General features: G+C 42.1%; 1 protein-coding gene across 5 annotated transcripts in view; it reads right to left on the bottom strand.

Annotated features, from left to right (window-relative positions):
- Positions 1-333: 333 nt before the first annotated feature.
- LOC143774118 (sodium/potassium-transporting ATPase subunit beta-2-like) overlaps positions 334-23,873 on the bottom strand; it is a 72,047-nt gene continuing 48,507 nt past the window's right edge. The window contains exons 6-8 of one of the 5 annotated variants that reach the window (XR_013215469.1): positions 4,634-4,738; positions 1,256-3,182; positions 334-1,196 (exon numbers count right to left, since the gene is read on the bottom strand). Coding sequence is in view for 1 of the 5 variants with exons in the window: in XM_077261421.1 (XP_077117536.1) it covers positions 3,021-3,182; positions 4,634-4,738 (267 nt within the window). In the remaining 4 variants the exon portion in view is untranslated. Of the gene's footprint in view, positions 3,183-4,633; positions 4,739-23,873 lie in introns of all 5 variants that reach the window. The other 4 variants (XR_013215470.1, XR_013215472.1, XR_013215471.1 and 1 more) reach the window with 4 other exon arrangements.

The raw sequence follows: 23,873 nt of genomic DNA, 5'->3' as shown, positions 1-23,873 counted from the left end.
ATGCAAGCACCACACCTCAAATCAACTCCAGGCCTTTTATCTGCTTAGTTGAGAATGACATAATGAAGGGATTGCCCACACCTGTCCATGAAATAGCCTTGGAGTCAATTGTCCAATTACTTTTGGTCCCTTGAAAAAACAGGGTGGCACAGGTTAAGGAGCTGAAACTCCTAAACTCTTCATCCAATTTTAATATGGATACCCTCAAATGAAAGCTGAAAGTCTGAACTTCAACTGCATCTGAATTGTTTTGTTTAAAATTAAATTGTGGTAATGTCTATAACCAAAATGAGAAAAATGTTGTCTCTGTCCAAATATTTCTGGACCTAACTGTATATATATACAGGGCATGGTCAGTATAATAGGGGAGGAGCTGATTCATAGAAAAAGTAAAAATTTAGACAGAAGATCGACTACTGTTAAAACAGTATTTGGTGTCCAGTATCCAAAGCTGCAGCTTGGCACCAGTCCTCAGGGTAGTGGATGAGCCTGTGGAGGTGGAAACTTGGTGTGGCGGTTCCGGCAGTGATGTTACATGGAGGGGACACCAGGAGTAGGAATCACGGGGTGGCAGTTTCGGTATTCATGTTACATGGAGGGGACACTTGGGGTAGGGGTCATGGGGCGGCGGTTCTGACAGTGATGTTACATGGAGGGGACACCTGGGGTAGGAATCACTGGGTGGCAGTTCCGGCACTCATGGGTGGCAGTTCCGGCAGTGATGTTACATGGAGAGGACATCTGGATTAGGAATCACGGGGTGGCAGTTCCAGCATTCATGTTGCATGGAGGGGAGACTTGGGATAGGAGTCACGGGGCGGCGGTTCCGACAGTGATGTTAATTGGAGGGGATACCGGAGTAGGAATCACGGGGAGGCAGTTCCGGCAGTGATGTTACATGGAGAGGAGACTTGGGGTAGGAGTCACGGGGTGGCAGTTCCGGCATTCATGTTACATGGAGAGGACACCTGGAGTAGGAATCACGGGGTGGCAGTTCCGGCATTCATGTTACATGGAGAGGACACCAGGAGTAGGAATCATGGGGAAGCAGTTCCGGCATTCATGTTACATGGAGAGGACACCTGGAGTAGGAATCACGGGGAAGCAGTTCCGGCATTCATGCTACATGGAGAGGAGACTTGGGGTAGGAGTCACGGGGTGGCAGTTCCGACATTCATGTTACATGGAGAGGACACCTGGAGTAGGAATCACGAGGTGGCAGTTCCGGCATTCATGTTACATGGAGAGGACACACCTGGAGTAGGAATCACGGGGAAGCAGTTGCGGCATTCATGTCACATGGAGAGGACACCTGGAGTAGGAATCACGGGGAAGCAGTTCTGGCATTCAAGCTACATGGAGAGGAGACTTGGGGTAGGAATCATGGGGAAGCAGTTCTGGCATTCAAGCTACATGGAGAGGACACCTGGAGTAGGAATCACGGAGTGGCAGTTCCGGCATTCATGTTACATGGAGAGGACACCTGGAGTAGGAATCATGGGGAAGCAGTTCCGGCATTCATGTTACATGGAGAGGACACACCTGGAGTAGGAATCACGGGGAAGCAGTTCCGGCATTCATGTTACATGGAGAGGACACCTGGAGTAGGAATCACGGGGAAGCAGTTCCAGCATTCATGCTACATAGAGGGGAGATTTGGGGTAGGAGTCACGGGGCGGCGGTTCCGACAGTGATGTTACTTGGAGGGGATACTGGAGTAGGAATCACGGGGTGGCGGTTCCGGTAGTGATGTTACATAGAGAGGACACCTGGAGTAGGAATCACGGGGTGGCAGTTCCGGCATTCAGGTTACATGGAGAGGACACAAGGAGTAGGAATCACAGGGTGGCAGTTCCGGCAGTGATGTTACATGGAGAGGACACAAGGAGTAGGATTCATGGGTAGCAGTTCTGGCAGTAATGTTACATGGAGGGTACACTTGGGGTATGAGTCACAGAGTGGCAGTCCCAAACATAACAACAATCCAACTTCTTCCCACAATATGGAAAAGGAGGTGAAGAAACTGGGGAACAAATAAGCGCAAATAGGGTTTTAAATGGTAACAATGTGGTTACAAGGAAAGTGAATACGCTCACCTGGTACAGTTGCACCTAAGCAACATGTATTACGCATAGATCAGCTGCTGCAGGACACAGGTCCAAAGGACCAAGCCAAGCCAAAGGTAAATCCGGGTAACGTGTGTCACTTGATGCGCTGCTGATGGAGACTGTCAACAAGATGATATTCTTGGAAACTTTATTGGAAAGGTGTTTAAAGGTATCGCAGGACCCCTTCCTCAGGACAAAACCTAATCAAGCTTTTGTCCTCAGGAAGGGGTCCAGCGTGACCTCAAAACGCATTGACTTTAAAAAGTTTTACAATAAAGTTTCCAAGAATATCATCTTGTCGACATTCTCCATCAGCAGCGCATCAAGTGACACACGTTACTCGGATTTACCTTTAGAGTGGCAGTCCCGGAATTAATGTTACATATTGGGGACATCTGGGGTAGGAGTCACGGGGCGGCGGTTCCGGCAGTGATGTTACATGTTGGGGACATCTGGGGTAGGAGTCACGGGGTGGCGGTTCCGGCAGTGATGTTACATGGAGAGGACACAAGGGGTAGGAGTCACAGAGCGGCGGTTCCGGCAGTGATGTTACATGGAGAGGACACAAGGGGTAGGAGTCACAGAGCGGCTTTTCCAGCAGTGATGTTACATGGAGAGGACACAAGGGGTAGGAATCACGGGGCGGCGGTTCCGGCAGTGATGTTACATGTTGGGGACATCTGGGGTAGGAGTCACGGGGTGGCGGTTCCGGCAGTGATGTTACATGTTGGGGACATCTGGGGTAGGAGTCACGGGGTGGCGGTTCCGGCAGTGATGTTACATGGAGAGGACACAAGGGGTAGGAGTCACGGGGTGGCAGTTCCAGGAGTGATGTTACATGGAGAGGACACAAGGAGTAGGAGTCACAGAGCGGCGGTTCCGGCAGTGATGTTACATGGAGAGGACACCTGTCTACGAGTTGATCCTCAGTGTGAAGATCACTCTCCCCTGGAACTTGTCTCGATCGTCCTGGTTGATGATATTGGCTGCGTTGACACGACACTCCACTGTGTGATCCATGTCACGAGTAACATTCAGGAACTTCACAGCCACAAATGGTTGTGTGTAGTTCTTCTGTGGGGAAAATAGAATATTCATCAGAAGAGTCAAAAATGGACTTCTAGTGAATGTGAAATGGAGACGATGGCACAAATTGAAAGTACTTCAATGCACAGAGAGACATCCTAACCCTCACCCTGACACTGTTAGAAATGCTCCTCCTCCGTGACTGGCAATGCTGCCATGGCATCTGTCATTACTACCTCTCACAGTCGGTCATTTCATAGTGTCATTGCTCTTACTGTAAAGAATTTTTCCTTCTGAACGAGAATGCTGCCATAGTATCTGCCACACCTATCTCTTGGGGATGAGCATCACATAGTGTAACTGCTCCAAATGTAGTGATTGCTTTCCATTGATGGTTCCTGGGTTAGGGTTTACATGGCCAACCATCCCTCCATTAGAAACCACATAGATACTGCTGGGTGTGTTTCTGCTGATTCTGTGGGGGGGGGGATGAAGGATCTTTTTCATATCATGACAGACAAGTGCCTTGAGGGAGTGACTTCTTATGATGGAGGGAGCTCGTTTTATAATGGAGGGAGTGACCTCTTATAAAGAAGGGAGCCCGTCCTATGATGGAGGGAGTGAACTCCTATGATGGAGGGAGCCCATCCTATGATGGAGGGAGGGAGCCCGTCCTATGATGGAGGGAGGGAGCCCATCCTATGATGGAGGGGGCGACCTCTTATGATGGAGGGAGCCCATCCTATGATGGAGGGAGTGAACTCCTATGATGGAGGGAGCCCGTCCTATGATGGAGGGAGGGAGCCCGTCCTATGATGGAGGGGGCGACCTCTTATGATGGAGGGAGCCCGTCCTATGATGGAGGGAGTGAACTCCTATGATGGAGGGAGGGAGCCCGTCCTATGATGGAGGGAGGGAGCCCGTCCTATGATGGAGGGGGCAACCTCTTATGATGGAGGGAGCCCGTCCTATGATGGAGGGAGTGACCTCTTATGATGGAGGGAGCCCGTCCTATGATGGAGGGAGCCCGTCCTATGAGGGAGGGAGTGACCTCTTATGATGGAGGGAGCCCTTCTTATGATGGAGGGAGTGACCTCTTATAAAGAAGGGAGCCCATCCTATGATGGAGGGAGTGAACTCCTATGATGGAGGGAGCCCGTCCTATGATGCAGGGAGGGAGCCCATCCTATGATGGAGGGGGCAACCTCTTATGATGGAGGGAGCCCGTCCTATGATGGAGGGAGGCCGTCCTATGAAGGGGGAGACCGTCCTATGATGGAGAGAGTGACCTCTTATGATGGAGGGAGGGAGCCTGTCCTATGATGGAGGGAGGGAGCCATTATATGATGGGGGGAGCCTGTCCTATGATGGGGGGAGGCCGTCCTATGAAGGGGGAGACCGTCCTATGATGGGGGGAGCCCGTCCTATGATTGAGGGAGTGACCTCTTATGATGGAGAGAGTAATCACTTATGATAGGGGGAGCAGCGAGGACACTCACCTGAGCTCTGTTACCATAATATGGGAAATACATGAGGTCAATGCTCCCCATAGTGTTATTCCTCAGACCGGGGTAGTAGAGGCGATTGCCCAGGAGATCATCAGTCTGGAAAAGAAGAATTCATGAGAAAAGGGGATCCCCAAAGAAGTCGGCACCGAGCGAAAGATCAGCCGACAGCTATATTTTAAATAGCACCCATACATTATAGGATATCATGCAGATGACACCCGTACACACATTATAGGATATCATACAGCCGACACACGTACACACATTATAGGATATCATACAGATGACACCAGTACATACATTATAGGATATCATACAGATGACACCCGTACACACATTATAGGATATCATACAGATGACACCCGTACACACATTATAGGATATCATACAGATGACACCCATACATACATTATAGGATATCATACAGCCGACACACGTACACACATTATAGGATATCATACAGATGACACCAGTACATACATTATAGGATATCATACAGCCGACACACATACACACATTATAGGATATCATACAGATGACACCCGTACACACATTATAGGATATCATACAGCCGACACCCGTACACACATTATAGGATATCATACAGATGACACCCGTACATACATTATAGGATATAGTACAGATGACACCAGTACATACATTATAGGATATCATACAGATGACACCCGTACATACATTATAGGATATCATACAGATGACACCAGTACATACATTATAGGATATCATACAGCCGACACCCGTACACACATTATAGGATATCATACAGCCGACACCCGTACACACATTATAGGATATCATACAGCCGACACCCGTACACACATTATAGGATATCATACAGCCGACACCCGTACACACATTATAGGATATCATACAGATGACACCAGTACATACATTATAGGATATCATACAGATGACACCAGTACATACATTATAGGATATCATACAGATGACACCAGTACATACATTATAGGATATCATACAGATGACACCCGTACATACATTATAGGATATCATACAGCCGACACCCGTACATACATTATAGGATATCATACAGATGACACCCGTACATACATTATAGGATATAGTACAGATGACACCAGTACATACATTATAGGATATCATACAGATGACACCCGTACATACATTATAGGATATCATACAGATGACACCAGTACATACATTATAGGATATCATACAGATGACACCCGTACATACATTATAGGATATCATACAGATGACACCCGTACATACATTATAGGATATCATACAGATGACACCAGTACATACATTATAGGATATCATACAGATGACACCCGTACATACATTATAGGATATCATACAGATGACACCCGTACATACATTATAGGATATCATACAGATGACACCCGTACATACATTATAGGATATCATACAGATGACCCCAGTACATACATTATAGGATATCATACAGCTGACACCAGTACATACATTATAGGATATCATACAGATGACACCCGTACATACATTATAGGATATCATACAGATGACACCCGTACATACATTATATCATACAGATGACACCCGTACATACATTATAGGATATCATACAGATGACACCCGTACATACATTATAGGATATCATACAGATGACACCAGTACATACATTATAGGATATCATACAGATGACACCAGTACATACATTATAGGATATCATACAGATGACACCCGTACATACATTATAGGATATCATACAGCTGACACCCGTACATACATTATAGGATATCATACAGCCGACACCCGTACATACATTATATCATACAGATGACACCAGTACATACATTATAGGATATCATACAGATGACACCAGTACATACATTATAGGATATCATACAGATGACACCAGTACACACATTATAGGATATCATACAGATGACACCCGTACATACATTATAGGATATCATACAGATGACACCAGTACATACATTATAGGATATCATACAGCCGACACCCGTACATACATTATAGGATATCATACAGATGACACCCGTACATACATTATAGGATATCATACAGATGACACCAGTACATACATTATAGGATATCATACAGATGACACCAGTACATACATTATAGGATATCATACAGATGACACCAGTACATACATTATAGGATATCATACAGATGACACCCGTACATACATTATAGGATATCATACAGATGACACCCGTACATACATTATAGGATATCATACAGATGACACCAGTACATACATTATAGGATATCATACAGCCGACACCCGTACATACATTATAGGATATCATACAGATGACACCAGTACATACATTATAGGATATCATACAGATGACACCCGTACATACATTATAGGATATCATACAGATGACACCCGTACATACATTATAGGATATCATACAGATGACACCCGTACACACATTATAGGATATCATACAGATGACACCCGTACATACATTATAGGATATCATACAGATGACACCAGTACATACATTATAGGATATCATACAGATGACACCCGTACATACATTATAGGATATCATACAGATGACACCCGTACATACATTATAGGATATCATACAGATGACACCAGTACATACATTATAGGATATCATACAGCTGACACCAGTACACACATTATAGGATATCATACAGATGACACCCATACATACATTATAGGATATCATACAGATGACACCCGTACATACATTATAGGATATCGTACAGATGACACCAGTACATACATTATAGGATATCATACAGCCGACACCAGTACATACATTATAGGATATCATACAGCTGACACCAGTACACACATTATAGGATATCATACAGATGACACCCATACATACATTATAGGATATCATACAGATGACACCCGTACATACATTATAGGATATCGTACAGATGACACCAGTACATACATTATAGGATATCATACAGATGACACCAGTACATACATTATAGGATATCATACAGATGACACCAGTACATACATTATAGGATATCATACAGATGACACCAGTACATACATTATAGGATATCATACAGATGACACCCGTACATACATTATAGGATATCATACAGCCGACACCCGTACATACATTATAGGATATCATACAGATGACATCAGTACATACATTATAGGATATCATACAGATGACACCAGTACACACATTATAGGATATCATACAGCCGACACCCGTACACACATTATAGGATATCATACAGATGACACCAGTACATACATTATAGGATATCATACAGATGACACCAGTACATACATTATAGGATATCATACAGATGACACCAGTACATACATTATAGGATATCATACAGATGACACCAGTACATACATTATAGGATATCATACAGATGACACCCGTACATACATTATAGGATATCATACAGCCGACACCCGTACATACATTATAGGATATCATACAGATGACATCAGTACATACATTATAGGATATCATACAGATGACACCAGTACACACATTATAGGATATCATACAGATGACACCAGTACATACATTATAGGATATCATACAGATGACACCAGTACATACATTATAGGATATCATACAGATGACACCAGTACATACATTATAGGATATCATACAGCCGACACCCGTACATACATTATAGGATATCATACAGATGACACCCGTACATACATTATAGGATATCATACAGATGACACCAGTACATACATTATAGGATATCATACAGATGACACCAGTACATACATTATAGGATATCATACAGATGACACCCGTACATACATTATAGGATATCATACAGATGACACCCGTACATACATTATAGGATATCATACAGATGACACCAGTACATACATTATAGGATATCATACAGATGACACCCGTACATACATTATAGGATACCATACAGATGACACCCGTACATACATTATAGGATATCATACAGATGACACCGTACATACATTATAGGATATCATACAGATGACACCAGTACATACATTATAGGATATCATACAGATGACACCCGTACATACATTATAGGATATCATACAGATGACACCAGTACATACATTATAGGATATCATACAGATGACACCCGTACATACATTATAGGATATCGTACAGATGACACCCGTACATACATTATAGGATATCATACAGCCGACACCCGTACATACATTATAGGATATCATACAGATGACACCAGTACATACATTATAGGATATCATACAGATGACACCAGTACATACATTATAGGATATCATGCAGATGACACCAGTACATACATTATAGGATATCATACAGCCGACACCCGTACATACATTATAGGATATCATACAGATGACACCCGTAAATACATTATAGGATATCATACAGATGACACCCGTACATACATTATAGGATATCGTACAGATGACACCAGTACATACATTATAGGATACCATACAGATGACACCCGTACATACATTATAGGATATCATACAGATGACACCCGTACATACATTATAGGATATCATACAGATGACACCCGTAAATACATTATAGGATATCATACAGATGACACCCGTACATACATTATAGGATATCATACAGATGACACCCGTACATACATTATAGGATATCATACAGATGACACCAGTACATACATTATAGGATATCGTACAGATGACACCAGTACATACATTATAGGATACCATACAGCCGACACCCGTACATACATTATAGGATATCATACAGATGACACCAGTACATACATTATAGGATATCATACAGATGACACCCGTACATACATTATAGGATATCATGCAGATGACACCAGTACATACATTATAGGATATCATACAGCCGATACCCGTACATACATTATAGGATATCATACAGATGACACCCGTAAATACATTATAGGATATCGTACAGATGACACCCGTACATACATTATAGGATATCGTACAGATGACACCAGTACATACATTATAGGATATCGTACAGCCGACACCCGTACATACATTATAGGATATCATACAGATGACACCAGTACATACATTATAGGATATCATACAGATGACACCCGTACACACATTATAGGATATCATACAGATGACACCAGTACATACATTATAGGATATCATACAGATGACACCCGTACATACATTATAGGATATCATACAGATGACACCCGTACATACATTATAGGATATCATACAGATGACACCCGTACATACATTATAGGATATCATACAGATGACACCCGTACATACATTATAGGATATCATACAGATGACACCAGTACATACATTATAGGATATCATACAGATGACACCAGTACATACATTATAGGATATCATACAGATGACACCCGTACATACATTATAGGATATCATACAGATGACACCCGTACATACATTATAGGATATCATACAGATGACACCCGTACATACATTATAGGATATCATACAGATGACACCCGTACATACATTATAGGATATCATACAGATGACACCCGTACATACATTATAGGATATCATACAGATGACACCAGTACATACATTATAGGATATCATACAGATGACACCAGTACATACATTATAGGATATCGTACAGATGACACCCGTACATACATTATAGGATATCATACAGATGACACCCGTACATACATTATAGGATATCATACAGATGACACCCGTACATACATTATAGGATATCATACAGATGACACCCGTACATACATTATAGGATATCATACAGATGACACCCGTACATACATTATAGGATATCATACAGATGACACCCGTACATACATTATAGGATATCATACAGATGACACCAGTACATACATTATAGGATATCATACAGATGACACCCGTACATACATTATAGGATATCATACAGATGACACCCGTACATACATTATAGGATATCATACAGATGACACCCGTACATACATTATAGGATATCATACAGATGACACCCGTACATACATTATAGGATATCATACAGATGACACCCGTACATACATTATAGGATATCATACAGATGACACCCGTACATACATTATAGGATATCATACAGATGACACCCGTACATACATTATAGGATATCATACAGATGACACCCGTACATACATTATAGGATATCATACAGAAGACACCCGTACATACATTATAGGATATCATACAGCCGACACCCGTACATACATTATAGGATATCATACAGATGACACCCGTACATACATTATAGGATATCATACAGATGACACCGTACATACATTATAGGATATCATACAGATGACACCGTACATACATTATAGGATATCATACAGATGACACCAGTACATACATTATAGGATATCATACAGATGACACCAGTACATACATTATAGGATATCATACAGATGACACCAGTACACACATTATAGGATATCATACAGATGACACCAGTACATACATTATAGGATATCATACAGATGACACCAGTATATACATTATAGGATATCGTACAGATGACACCAGTACATACATTATAGGATATCATACAGATGACACCGTACATACATTATAGGATATCATACAGATGACACCAGTACATACATTATAGGATATCATACAGATGACACCAGTACATACATTATAGGATATCATACAGATGACACCCGTACATACATTATAGGATATCGTACAGATGACACCCGTACATACATTATAGGATATCATACAGCCGACACCCGTACATACATTATAGGATATCATACAGATGACACCAGTACATACATTATAGGATATCATACAGATGACACCAGTACATACATTATAGGATATCATACAGATGACACCCGTACATACATTATAGGATATCATACAGATGACACCCGTACATACATTATAGGATATCGTACAGATGACACCCGTACATACATTATAGGATATCATACAGCCGACACCCGTACATACATTATAGGATATCATACAGATGACACCGTACATACATTATAGGATATCATACAGATGACACCAGTACATACATTATAGGATATCATACAGATGACACCCGTACATACATTATAGGATATCATACAGATGACACCAGTACATACATTATAGGATATCATACAGATGACACCAGTACATACATTATAGGATATCATACAGATGACACCAGTACATACATTATAGGATATCATACAGATGACACCCGTACATACATTATAGGATATCGTACAGATGACACCCGTACATACATTATAGGATATCATACAGCCGACACCCGTACATACATTATAGGATATCATACAGATGACACCGTACATACATTATAGGATATCATACAGATGACACCAGTACATACATTATAGGATATCATACAGATGACACCAGTACATACATTATAGGATATCATACAGATGACACCCGTACATACATTATAGGATATCATACAGATGACACCCGTACATACATTATAGGATATCATACAGATGACACCCGTACATACATTATAGGATATCATACAGATGACACCCGTACATACATTATAGGATATCATACAGATGACACCCGTACATACATTATAGGATATCATACAGATGACACCAGTACATACATTATAGGATATCATACAGATGACACCAGTACATACATTATAGGATATCATACAGATGACACCAGTACATACATTATAGGATATCATACAGATGACACCAGTACATACATTATAGGATATCATACAGATGACACCCGTACATACATTATAGGATATCGTACAGATGACACCCGTACATACATTATAGGATATCATACAGCCGACACCCGTACATACATTATAGGATATCATACAGATGACACCCGTACATACATTATAGGATATCATACAGATGACACCAGTACATACATTATAGGATATCATACAGATGACACCCGTACACACATTATAGGATATCATACAGATGACACCCGTACATACATTATAGGATATCATACAGATGACACCCGTACATACATTATAGGATATCATACAGATGACACCAGTACATACATTATAGGATATCATACAGATGACACCAGTACATACATTATATCATACAGATGACACCAGTACATACATTATAGGATATCATACAGATGACACCAGTACATACATTATAGGATATCGTACAGATGACACCCGTACATACATTATAGGATATCATACAGGTGACACCCGTACATACATTATAGGATATCATACAGATGACACCAGTACATACATTATAGGATATCATACAGATGACACCCGTACATACATTATAGGATATCATACAGGTGACACCCGTACATACATTATAGGATATCATACAGATGACACCCGTACACACATTATAGGATATCATACAGATGACACCCGTACATACATTATAGTATATCATACAGATGACACCCGTACATACATTATAGGATATCATACAGCCGACACCCGTACATACATTATAGGATATCATACAGATGACACCAGTACATACATTATAGGATATCATACAGCCGACACCCGTACACACATTATAGGATATCATACAGATGACACCAGTACATACATTAAAAGATATCATACAGATGACACCCGTACATACATTATAGGATATCATACAGATGACACCCGTACATACATTATAGGATATCATACAGATGACACCAGTACATACATTATAGGATATCATACAGATGACACCAGTACATACATTATAGGATATCATACAGATGACACCCGTACATACATTATAGGATATCATACAGATGACACCCGTACATACATTATAGGATATCATACAGATGACACCCGTACATACATTATAGGATATCATACAGATGACACCCGTACATACATTATAGGATATCATACAGATGACACCCGTACATACATTATAGGATATCATACAGATGACACCCGTACATACATTATAGGATATCATACAGATGACACCAGTACATACATTATAGGATATCATACAGATGACACCCGTACATACATTATATCATACAGATGACACCCGTACATACATTATAGGATATCATACAGATGACACCCGTACATACATTATAGGATATCATACAGATGACACCCGTACATACATTATAGGATATCATACAGATGACACCCGTACATACATTATAGGATATCATACAGATGACACCAGTACACACATTATAGGATATCATACAGATGACACCAGTACATACATTATAGGATATCATACAGATGACACCAGTACATACATTATAGGATATCATACAGATGACACCCGTACATACATTATAGGATATCATACAGATGACACCAGTACATACATTATAGGATATCATACAGATGACACCAGTACATACATTATAGGATATCATACAGATGACACCAGTACATACATTATAGGATATCATACAGATGACACCAGTACATACATTATAGGATATCATACAGATGACACCAGTACATACATTATAGGATATCATACAGATGACACCCGTACATACATTATAGGATATCATACAGCCGACACCAGTACATACATTATATCATACAGATGACACCCGTACATACATTATAGGATATCATACAGATGACACCCGTACATACATTATAGGATATCATACAGATGACACCAGTACATACATTATAGGATATCATACAGATGACACCAGTACATACATTATAGGATATCATACAGATGACACCCGTACATACATTATAGGATATCATACAGATGACACCCGTACATACATTATAGGATATCATACAGATGACACCAGTACATACATTATAGGATATCATACAGATGACACCCGTACATACATTATATCATACAGATGACACCCGTACATACATTATAGGATATCATACAGATGACACCAGTACATACATTATAGGATATCGTACAGATGACACCCGTACATACATTATAGGATATCATACAGATGACACCCGTACATACATTATAGGATACCATACAGATGACACCCGTACATACATTATAGGATATCATACAGATGACACCAGTACATACATTATAGGATATCATACAGATGACACCAGTACATACATTATAGGATATCGTACAGATGACACCCGTACATACATTATAGGATATCATACAGATGACACCCGTACATACATTATAGGATACCATACAGATGACACCCGTACATACATTATAGGATATCATACAGATGACACCCGTACATACATTATATCATACAGATGACACCAGTACATACATTATAGGATATCATACAGATGACACCAGTACATACATTATAGGATATCATACAGATGACACCCGTACATACATTATATCATACAGATGACACCCGTACATACATTATAGGATATCGTACAGATGACACCAGTACATACATTATAGGATATCGTACAGATGACACCCGTACATACATTATAGGATATCATACAGATGACACCCGTACATACATTATAGGATATCATACAGATGACACCCGTACATACATTATAGGATATCATACAGATGACACCCGTACATACATTATAGGATATCATACAGATGACACCAGTACATACATTATAGGATATCATACAGATGACACCCGTACATACATTATATCATACAGATGACACCCGTACATACATTATAGGATATCATACAGATGACACCAGTACATACATTATAGGATATCGTACAGATGACACCCGTACATACATTATAGGATATCATACAGATGACACCCGTACATACATTATAGGATACCATACAGATGACACCCGTACATACATTATAGGATATCATACAGATGACACCAGTACATACATTATAGGATATCATACAGATGACACCAGTACATACATTATAGGATATCATACAGATGACACCAGTACATACATTATAGGATATCATACAGATGACACCAGTACATACATTATAGGATATCATACAGATGACACCCGTACATACATTATAGGATACCATACAGATGACACCCGTACATACATTATAGGATATCATACAGATGACCCCAGTACATACATTATAGGATATCATACAGATGACACCCGTACATACATTATAGGATATCATACAGATGACACCCGTACATACATTATAGGATATCATACAGATGACACCAGTACATACATTGTAGGATATCATACAGATGACACCAGTACATACATTATAGGATATCATACAGATGACACCAGTACATACATTATAGGATATCATACAGATGACACCAGTACATACATTATAGGATATCATACAGATGACACCCGTACATACATTATAGGATACCATACAGATGACACCCGTACATACATTATAGGATACCATACAGATGACACCCGTACATACATTATAGGATATCATACAGATGACACCCGTACATACATTATAGGATATCATACAGATGACACCAGTACATACATTATAGGATACCATACAGATGACACCCGTACATACATTATAGGATATCGTACAGATGACACCCGTACATACATTATAGGATACCATACAGATGACCCCAGTACATACATTATAGGATATCATACAGATGACACCAGTACATACATTATAGGATATCATACAGATGACACCCGTACATACATTATAGGATATCATACAGATGACACCCGTACATACATTATAGGATATCATACAGATGACACCCGTACATACATTATAGGATATCATACAGATGACACCAGTACATACATTATAGGATATCATACAGATGACACCAGTACATACATTATAGGATACCATACAGATGACACCAGTACATACATTATAGGATATCGTACAGATGACACCCGTACATACATTATAGGATATCATACAGATGACACCCGTACATACATTATAGGATATCATACAGATGACACCAGTACATACATTATAGGATACCATACAGATGACACCCGTACATACATTATAGGATATCGTACAGATGACACCCGTACATACATTATAGGATACCATACAGATGACCCCAGTACATACATTATAGGATATCATACAGATGACACCAGTACATACATTATAGGATATCATACAGATGACACCAGTACATACATTATAGGATACCATACAGATGACACCAGTACATACATTATAGGATACCATACAGATGACACCCGTACATACATTATAGGATATCGTACAGATGACACCCGTACATACATTATAGGATATCATACAGATGACACCAGTACATACATTATAGGATATCATACAGATGACACCAGTACATACATTATAGGATATCGTACAGATGACACCAGTACATACATTATATCATACAGATGACACCAGTACATACATTATATCATACAGATGACACCAGTACATACATTATATCATACATACCTATCACTTACATATTATACACACGTGGGCAAAATTTTTGATACCCCTCATTTAATGACAGAAAAGCCCACAATGGTCACAGAAATAACTTGAATCTGATAAAAGTAATAATAAATAAAAGATCTATGAAAATGAACAGATGAAAGTCAGACTTTGCTTTTCCACCATGCTTCCACAGAATTATTTTTAAAACTAAACCCCATGAAATCGGCCTGGACAGAAATGATGGTTCCTTAACTTAGTATTTTGTTGCACAACCTTTTGAGGCAATCACTGCGATCAGACGATTCCTGTAACTGTCAATGAGACTTCTGCTCCTCTCGACAGGTATTATGGCAGCTCCTCAGGAGCAAACTGCTGCAGTTGTCTCGTGTTTGAAGGTCGCCTTCTCCAGACGGCAGGTTTCAGCTCTTTCCAAAGATGCTCACTAGGATTTAGGTCAGGGCTCATAGAAGGCCACTTCAGAATAGTCCAGTGTTTTCCTCTTAGCCATTCTTGGGTGTTTTTAGCTGTGTGTTTAGGGTCATTATCCTGTTGCAAGACCCCTGACCTGCGACTGAGACCAAACTTTCTGACACTGGGCAGCACATTTCTCTCTAGAATTCCTTGATAGTCTTGAGATTTCATTGTACCCTGCACAGATTCTAGACCCCCTGTTCCAGATGCAGCAAAGCAGCCCCAGAACATAACAGGGCCTCCTCCATGTTTTACAGTAGGGACAGTGTTATTTTCATGATAGGCTTCATTTTTTCGTCTGTGAACATAGAGCTGATGTGCCTTGCCAAAAAGTTCCATTTTTGTCTCATCTGTCCATAGGACATTCTCCTAGAAGCTCTGTGGCTTGTCAACATGTAGTTTGGCAAGTTTCAGTCTGGCTTTTTTATGATTTTTCTTGAACAATGGTGTCCTCCTTGGTCGTCTCCCATGAAGTCCACTTTGGCTCATATAACGACAGATGGTGCGATCTGACACTGATGTTCCTTGAGCTTGAAGTTCACCCTTAATCTGTACAGAGGTTTTTCTGGCTCTTTTGTTACCATTCGTATTATCCGTCTCTTTGATTTGTCACCAATGTTCCTCCTGCGGCCACGTCCAGGGAGGTCGGCTCCAGTCCATGGATCTTACATTTCTGAATAATATGTGCAGCTGTAGTCACAGGAACATCACGCTGCTTGGAGATGGACTTATATCATTTACCTGTAACATGTTTGTCTATAATGTTCTTTCTAATCTCCTGAGATGACTCTTTCCTTCGCTTCCTCTGGTCCATGTTGAGTGTGATACCCACCATGTCACCATCAGCACAGTGAGTATCTGTAGCCCTATATACAGACCCCTCACTGACTCCAGGACTGTAGACCCCTGTGATACTGATACCACCATGTCACCACACAGCACAGTGAGTATCTGTAGCCCTATATACTGGCCACTCACTGACTCCAGGACTGTAGACCCCTGTGATACTGATACCACCATGTCACCACACAGCACAGTGATATCTGTACCCTATATACAGACCACTCACTGACTCCAGGACTGTAGACCCCTGTGATACTGATACCACCATGTCACCATCAGCACAGTGATATCTGTACCCTATATACAGACCCCTCACTGATTCCAGGATTGTAGACCCCTGTGATACTGATACCACCATGTCACCACACAGTACAGTGATATCTGTACCCTATATACAGGCCACTCACTGACTCCAGGACTGTAGACCCCTGTGATACTGATACCACCATGTCACCACACAGCACAGTGATATCTGTACCCTATATACAGGCCACTCACTGACTCCAGGACTGTAGACCCCTGTGATACTGATACCACCATGTCACCACACAGCACAGTGATATCTGTATCCTATATACAGACCCCTCACTGACTCCAGGACTGTAGACCCCTGTGATACTGATACCACCATGTCACCACACAGCACAGTGATATCTGTACCCTATATACAGACCACTCACTGACTCCAGGACTGTAGACCCCTGTGATACTGATACCACCATGTCACCACACAGCACAGTGATATCTGTACCCTATATACAGACCACTCACTGACTCCAGGACTGTAGACCCCTGTGATACTGATACCACCATGTCACCACACAGTACAGTGATATCTGTACCCTATATACAGACCACTCACTGACTCCAGGACTGTAGACCCCTGTGATACTGATACCACCATGTCACCACACAGTACAGTGATATCTGTACACTATATACAGACCCCTCACTGACTCCAGGACTGTAGACCCCTGTGATACTGATACCACCATGTCACCACACAGCACAGTGATATCTGTATCCTATATACAGACCACTCACTGACTCCAGGACTGTAGACCCCTGTGATACTGATACCACCATGTCACCACACAGCACAGTGATATCTGTATCCTATATACAGACCCCTCACTGACTCCAGGACTGTAGACCCCTGTGATACTGATACCACCATGTCACCACACAGCACAGTGATATCTGTACCCTATATACAGACCACTCACTGACTCCAGGACTGTAGACCCCTGTGATACTGATACCACCATGTCACCACACAGCACAGTGATATCTGTACCCTATATACAGACCACTCACTGACTCCAGGACTGTAGACCCCTGTGATACTGATACCACCATGTCACCACACAGTACAGTGATATCTGTACCCTATATACAGACCACTCACTGACTCCAGGACTGTAGACCCCTGTGATACTGATACCACCATGTCACCACACAGTACAGTGATATCTGTACACTATATACAGACCACTCACTGACTCCAGGACTGTAGACCCCTGTGATACTGATACCACCATGTCACCACACAGCACAGTGATATCTGTATCCTATATACAGACCACTCACTGACTCCAGGACTGTAGACCCCTGTGATACTGATACCACCATGTCACCACACAGCACAGTGATATCTGTACCTTATATACCGGCCCCTCACTGACTCCAGGACTGTAGACCCCTGTGATACTGATACCACCATGTCACCACACAGCACAGTGATATCTGTACCCTATATACAGACCACTCACTGATTCCAGGATTGTAGACCCCTGTGATACTGATACCACCATGTCACCACACAGCACAGTGATATCTGTATCCTATATACAGACCCCTCACTGACTCCAGGACTGTAGACCCCTGTGATACTGATACCACCATGTCACCACACAGCACAGTGATATCTGTATCCTATATACAGACCCCTCACTGACTCCAGGACTGTAGACCCCTGTGATACTGATACCACCATGTCACCACACAGCACAGTGATATCTGTATCCTATATACAGACCACTCACTGACTCCAGGACTGTAGACCCCTGTGATACTGATACCACCATGTCACCACACAGCACAGTGATATCTGTATCCTATATACAGACCACTCACTGACTCCAGGACTGTAGACCCCTGTGATACTGATACCACCATGTCACCACACAGCACAGTGATATCTGTACCCTATATACAGACCCCTCACTGACTCCAGGACTGTAGACCCCTGTGATACTGATACCACCATGTCACCACACAGCACAGTGATATCTGTATCCTATATACAGACCCCTCACTGACTCCAGGACTGTAGACCCCTGTGATACTGATACCACCATGTCACCACACAGCACAGTGATATCTGTATCCTATATACCGGCCCCTCACTGACTCCAGGACTGTAGACCCCTGTGATACTGATACCACCATGTCACCACACAGTACAGTGATATCTGTACCCTATATACAGACCCCTCACTGACTCCAGGACTGTAGACCCCTGTGATACTGATACCACCATGTCACCACACAGCACAGTGATATCTGTATCCTATATACAGACCACTCACTGACTCCAGGACTGTAGACCCCTGTGATACTGATACCACCATGTCACCACACAGTACAGTGATATCTGTATCCTATATACCGGCCACTCACTGACTCCAGGACTGTAGACCCCTGTGATACTGATACCACCATGTCACCACACAGTACAGTGATATCTGTACCCTATATACAGACCACTCACTGACTCCAGGACTGTAGACCCCTGTGATACTGATACCACCATGTCACCACACAGTACAGTGATATCTGTACCCTATATACAGACCCCTCACTGACTCCAGGACTGTAGACCCCTGTGATACTGATACCACCATGTCACCACACAGCACAGTGATATCTGTACCCTATATACAGACCCCTCACTGACTCCAGGACTGTAGACCCCTGTGATACTGATACCACCATGTCACCACACAGCACAGTGATATCTGTATCCTATATACAGACCACTCACTGACTCCAGGACTGTAGACCCCTGTGATACTGATACCACCATGTCACCACACAGCACAGTGATATCTGTATCCTATATACAGACCACTCACTGACTCCAGGACTGTAGACCCCTGTGATACTGATACCACCATGTCACCACACAGTACAGTGATATCTGTACCCTATATACCGGCCCCTCACTGACTCCAGGACTGTAGACCCCTGTGATACTGATACCACCATGTCACCACACAGCACAGTGATATCTGTATCCTATATACAGACCACTCACTGACTCCAGGACTGTAGACCCCTGTGATACTGATACCACCATGTCACCACACAGCACAGTGATATCTGTACCCTATATACAGACCCCTCACTGACTCCAGGACTGTAGACCCCTGTGATACTGATACCACCATGTCACCACACAGCACAGTGATATCTGTATCCTATATACAGACCACTCACTGACTCCAGGACTGTAGACCCCTGTGATACTGATACCACCATGTCACCACACAGCACAGTGATATCTGTATCCTATATACAGACCACTCACTGACTCCAGGACTGTAGACCCCTGTGATACTGATACCACCATGTCACCACACAGCACAGTGATATCTGTATCCTATATACAGACCCCTCACTGACTCCAGGACTGTAGACCCCTGTGATACTGATACCACCATGTCACCACACAGTACAGTGATATCTGTATCCTATATACAGACCCCTCACTGACTCCAGGACTGTAGACCCCTGTGATACTGATACCACCATGTCACCACACAGCACAGTGATATCTGTATCCTATATACAGACCCCTCACTGACTCCAGGACTGTAGACCCCTGTGATACTGATAACACCATGTCACCACACAGCACAGTGATATCTGTATCCTATATACCGGCCCCTCACTGACTCCAGGACTGTAGACCCCTGTGATACTGATACCACCATGTCACCACACAGCACAGTGATATCTGTACCCTATATACAGACCCCTCACTGACTCCAGGACTGTAGACCCCTGTGATACTGATACCACCATGTCACCACACAGCACAGTGATATCTGTATCCTATATACAGACCACTCACTGACTCCAGGACTGTAGACCCCTGTGATACTGATACCACCATGTCACCACACAGCACAGTGATATCTGTACCCTATATACAGACCACTCACTGACTCCAGGACTGTAGACCCCTGTGATACTGATACCACCATGTCACCACACAGTACAGTGATATCTGTATCCTATATACAGACCCCTCACTGACCCCAGGACTGTAGACCCCTGTGATACTGATACCACCATGTCACCACACAGTACAGTGATATCTGTACCCTATATACAGACCCCTCACTGACTCCAGGACTGTAGACCCCTGTGATACTGATACCACCATGTCACCACACAGTACAGTGATATCTGTATCCTATATACAGACCCCTCACTGACTCCAGGACTGTAGACCCCTGTGATACTGATACCACCATGTCACCACACAGCACAGTGATATCTGTACCCTATATACAGACCACTCACTGACTCCAGGACTGTAGACCCCTGTGATACTGATACCACCATGTCACCACACAGCACAGTGATATCTGTACCCTATATACAGACCCCTCACTGACTCCAGGACTGTAGACCCCTGTGATACTGATACCACCATGTCACCACACAGCACAGTGATATCTGTATCCTATATACAGACCCCTCACTGACTCCAGGACTGTAGACCCCTGTGATACTGATACCACCATGTCACCACACAGCACAGTGATATCTGTACCCTATATACAGACCACTCACTGACTCCAGGACTGTAGACCCCTGTGATACTGATACCACCATGTCACCACACAGTACAGTGATATCTGTATCCTATATACAGACCCCTCACTGACTCCAGGACTGTAGACCCCTGTGATACTGATACCACCATGTCACCACACAGCACAGTGATATCTGTATCCTATATACAGACCCCTCACTGACTCCAGGACTGTAGACCCCTGTGATACTGATATCACCATGTCACCACACAGCACAGTGATATCTGTACCCTATATACAGACCCCTCACTGACTCCAGGACTGTAGACCCCTGTGATACTGATACCACCATGTCACCACACAGCACAGTGATATCTGTACCCTATATACAGACCACTCACTGACTCCAGGACTGTAGACCCCTGTGATACTGATACCACCATGTCACCACACAGCACAGTGATATCTGTACCCTATATACAGACCACTCACTGACTCCAGGACTGTAGACCCCTGTGATACTGATACCACCATGTCACCACACAGTACAGTGATATCTGTATCCTATATACAGACCCCTCACTGACTCCAGGACTGTAGACCCCTGTGATACTGATACCACCATGTCACCACACAGCACAGTGATATCTGTATCCTATATACAGACCCCTCACTGACTCCAGGACTGTAGACCCCTGTGATACTGATACCACCAT

Source organism: Ranitomeya variabilis, chromosome 5 (genome assembly GCF_051348905.1).
Source record: "Ranitomeya variabilis isolate aRanVar5 chromosome 5, aRanVar5.hap1, whole genome shotgun sequence".
NCBI lineage: Eukaryota > Metazoa > Chordata > Amphibia > Anura > Dendrobatidae > Ranitomeya > Ranitomeya variabilis.
This window is presented reverse-complemented; position numbering and strand designations above follow the sequence as displayed.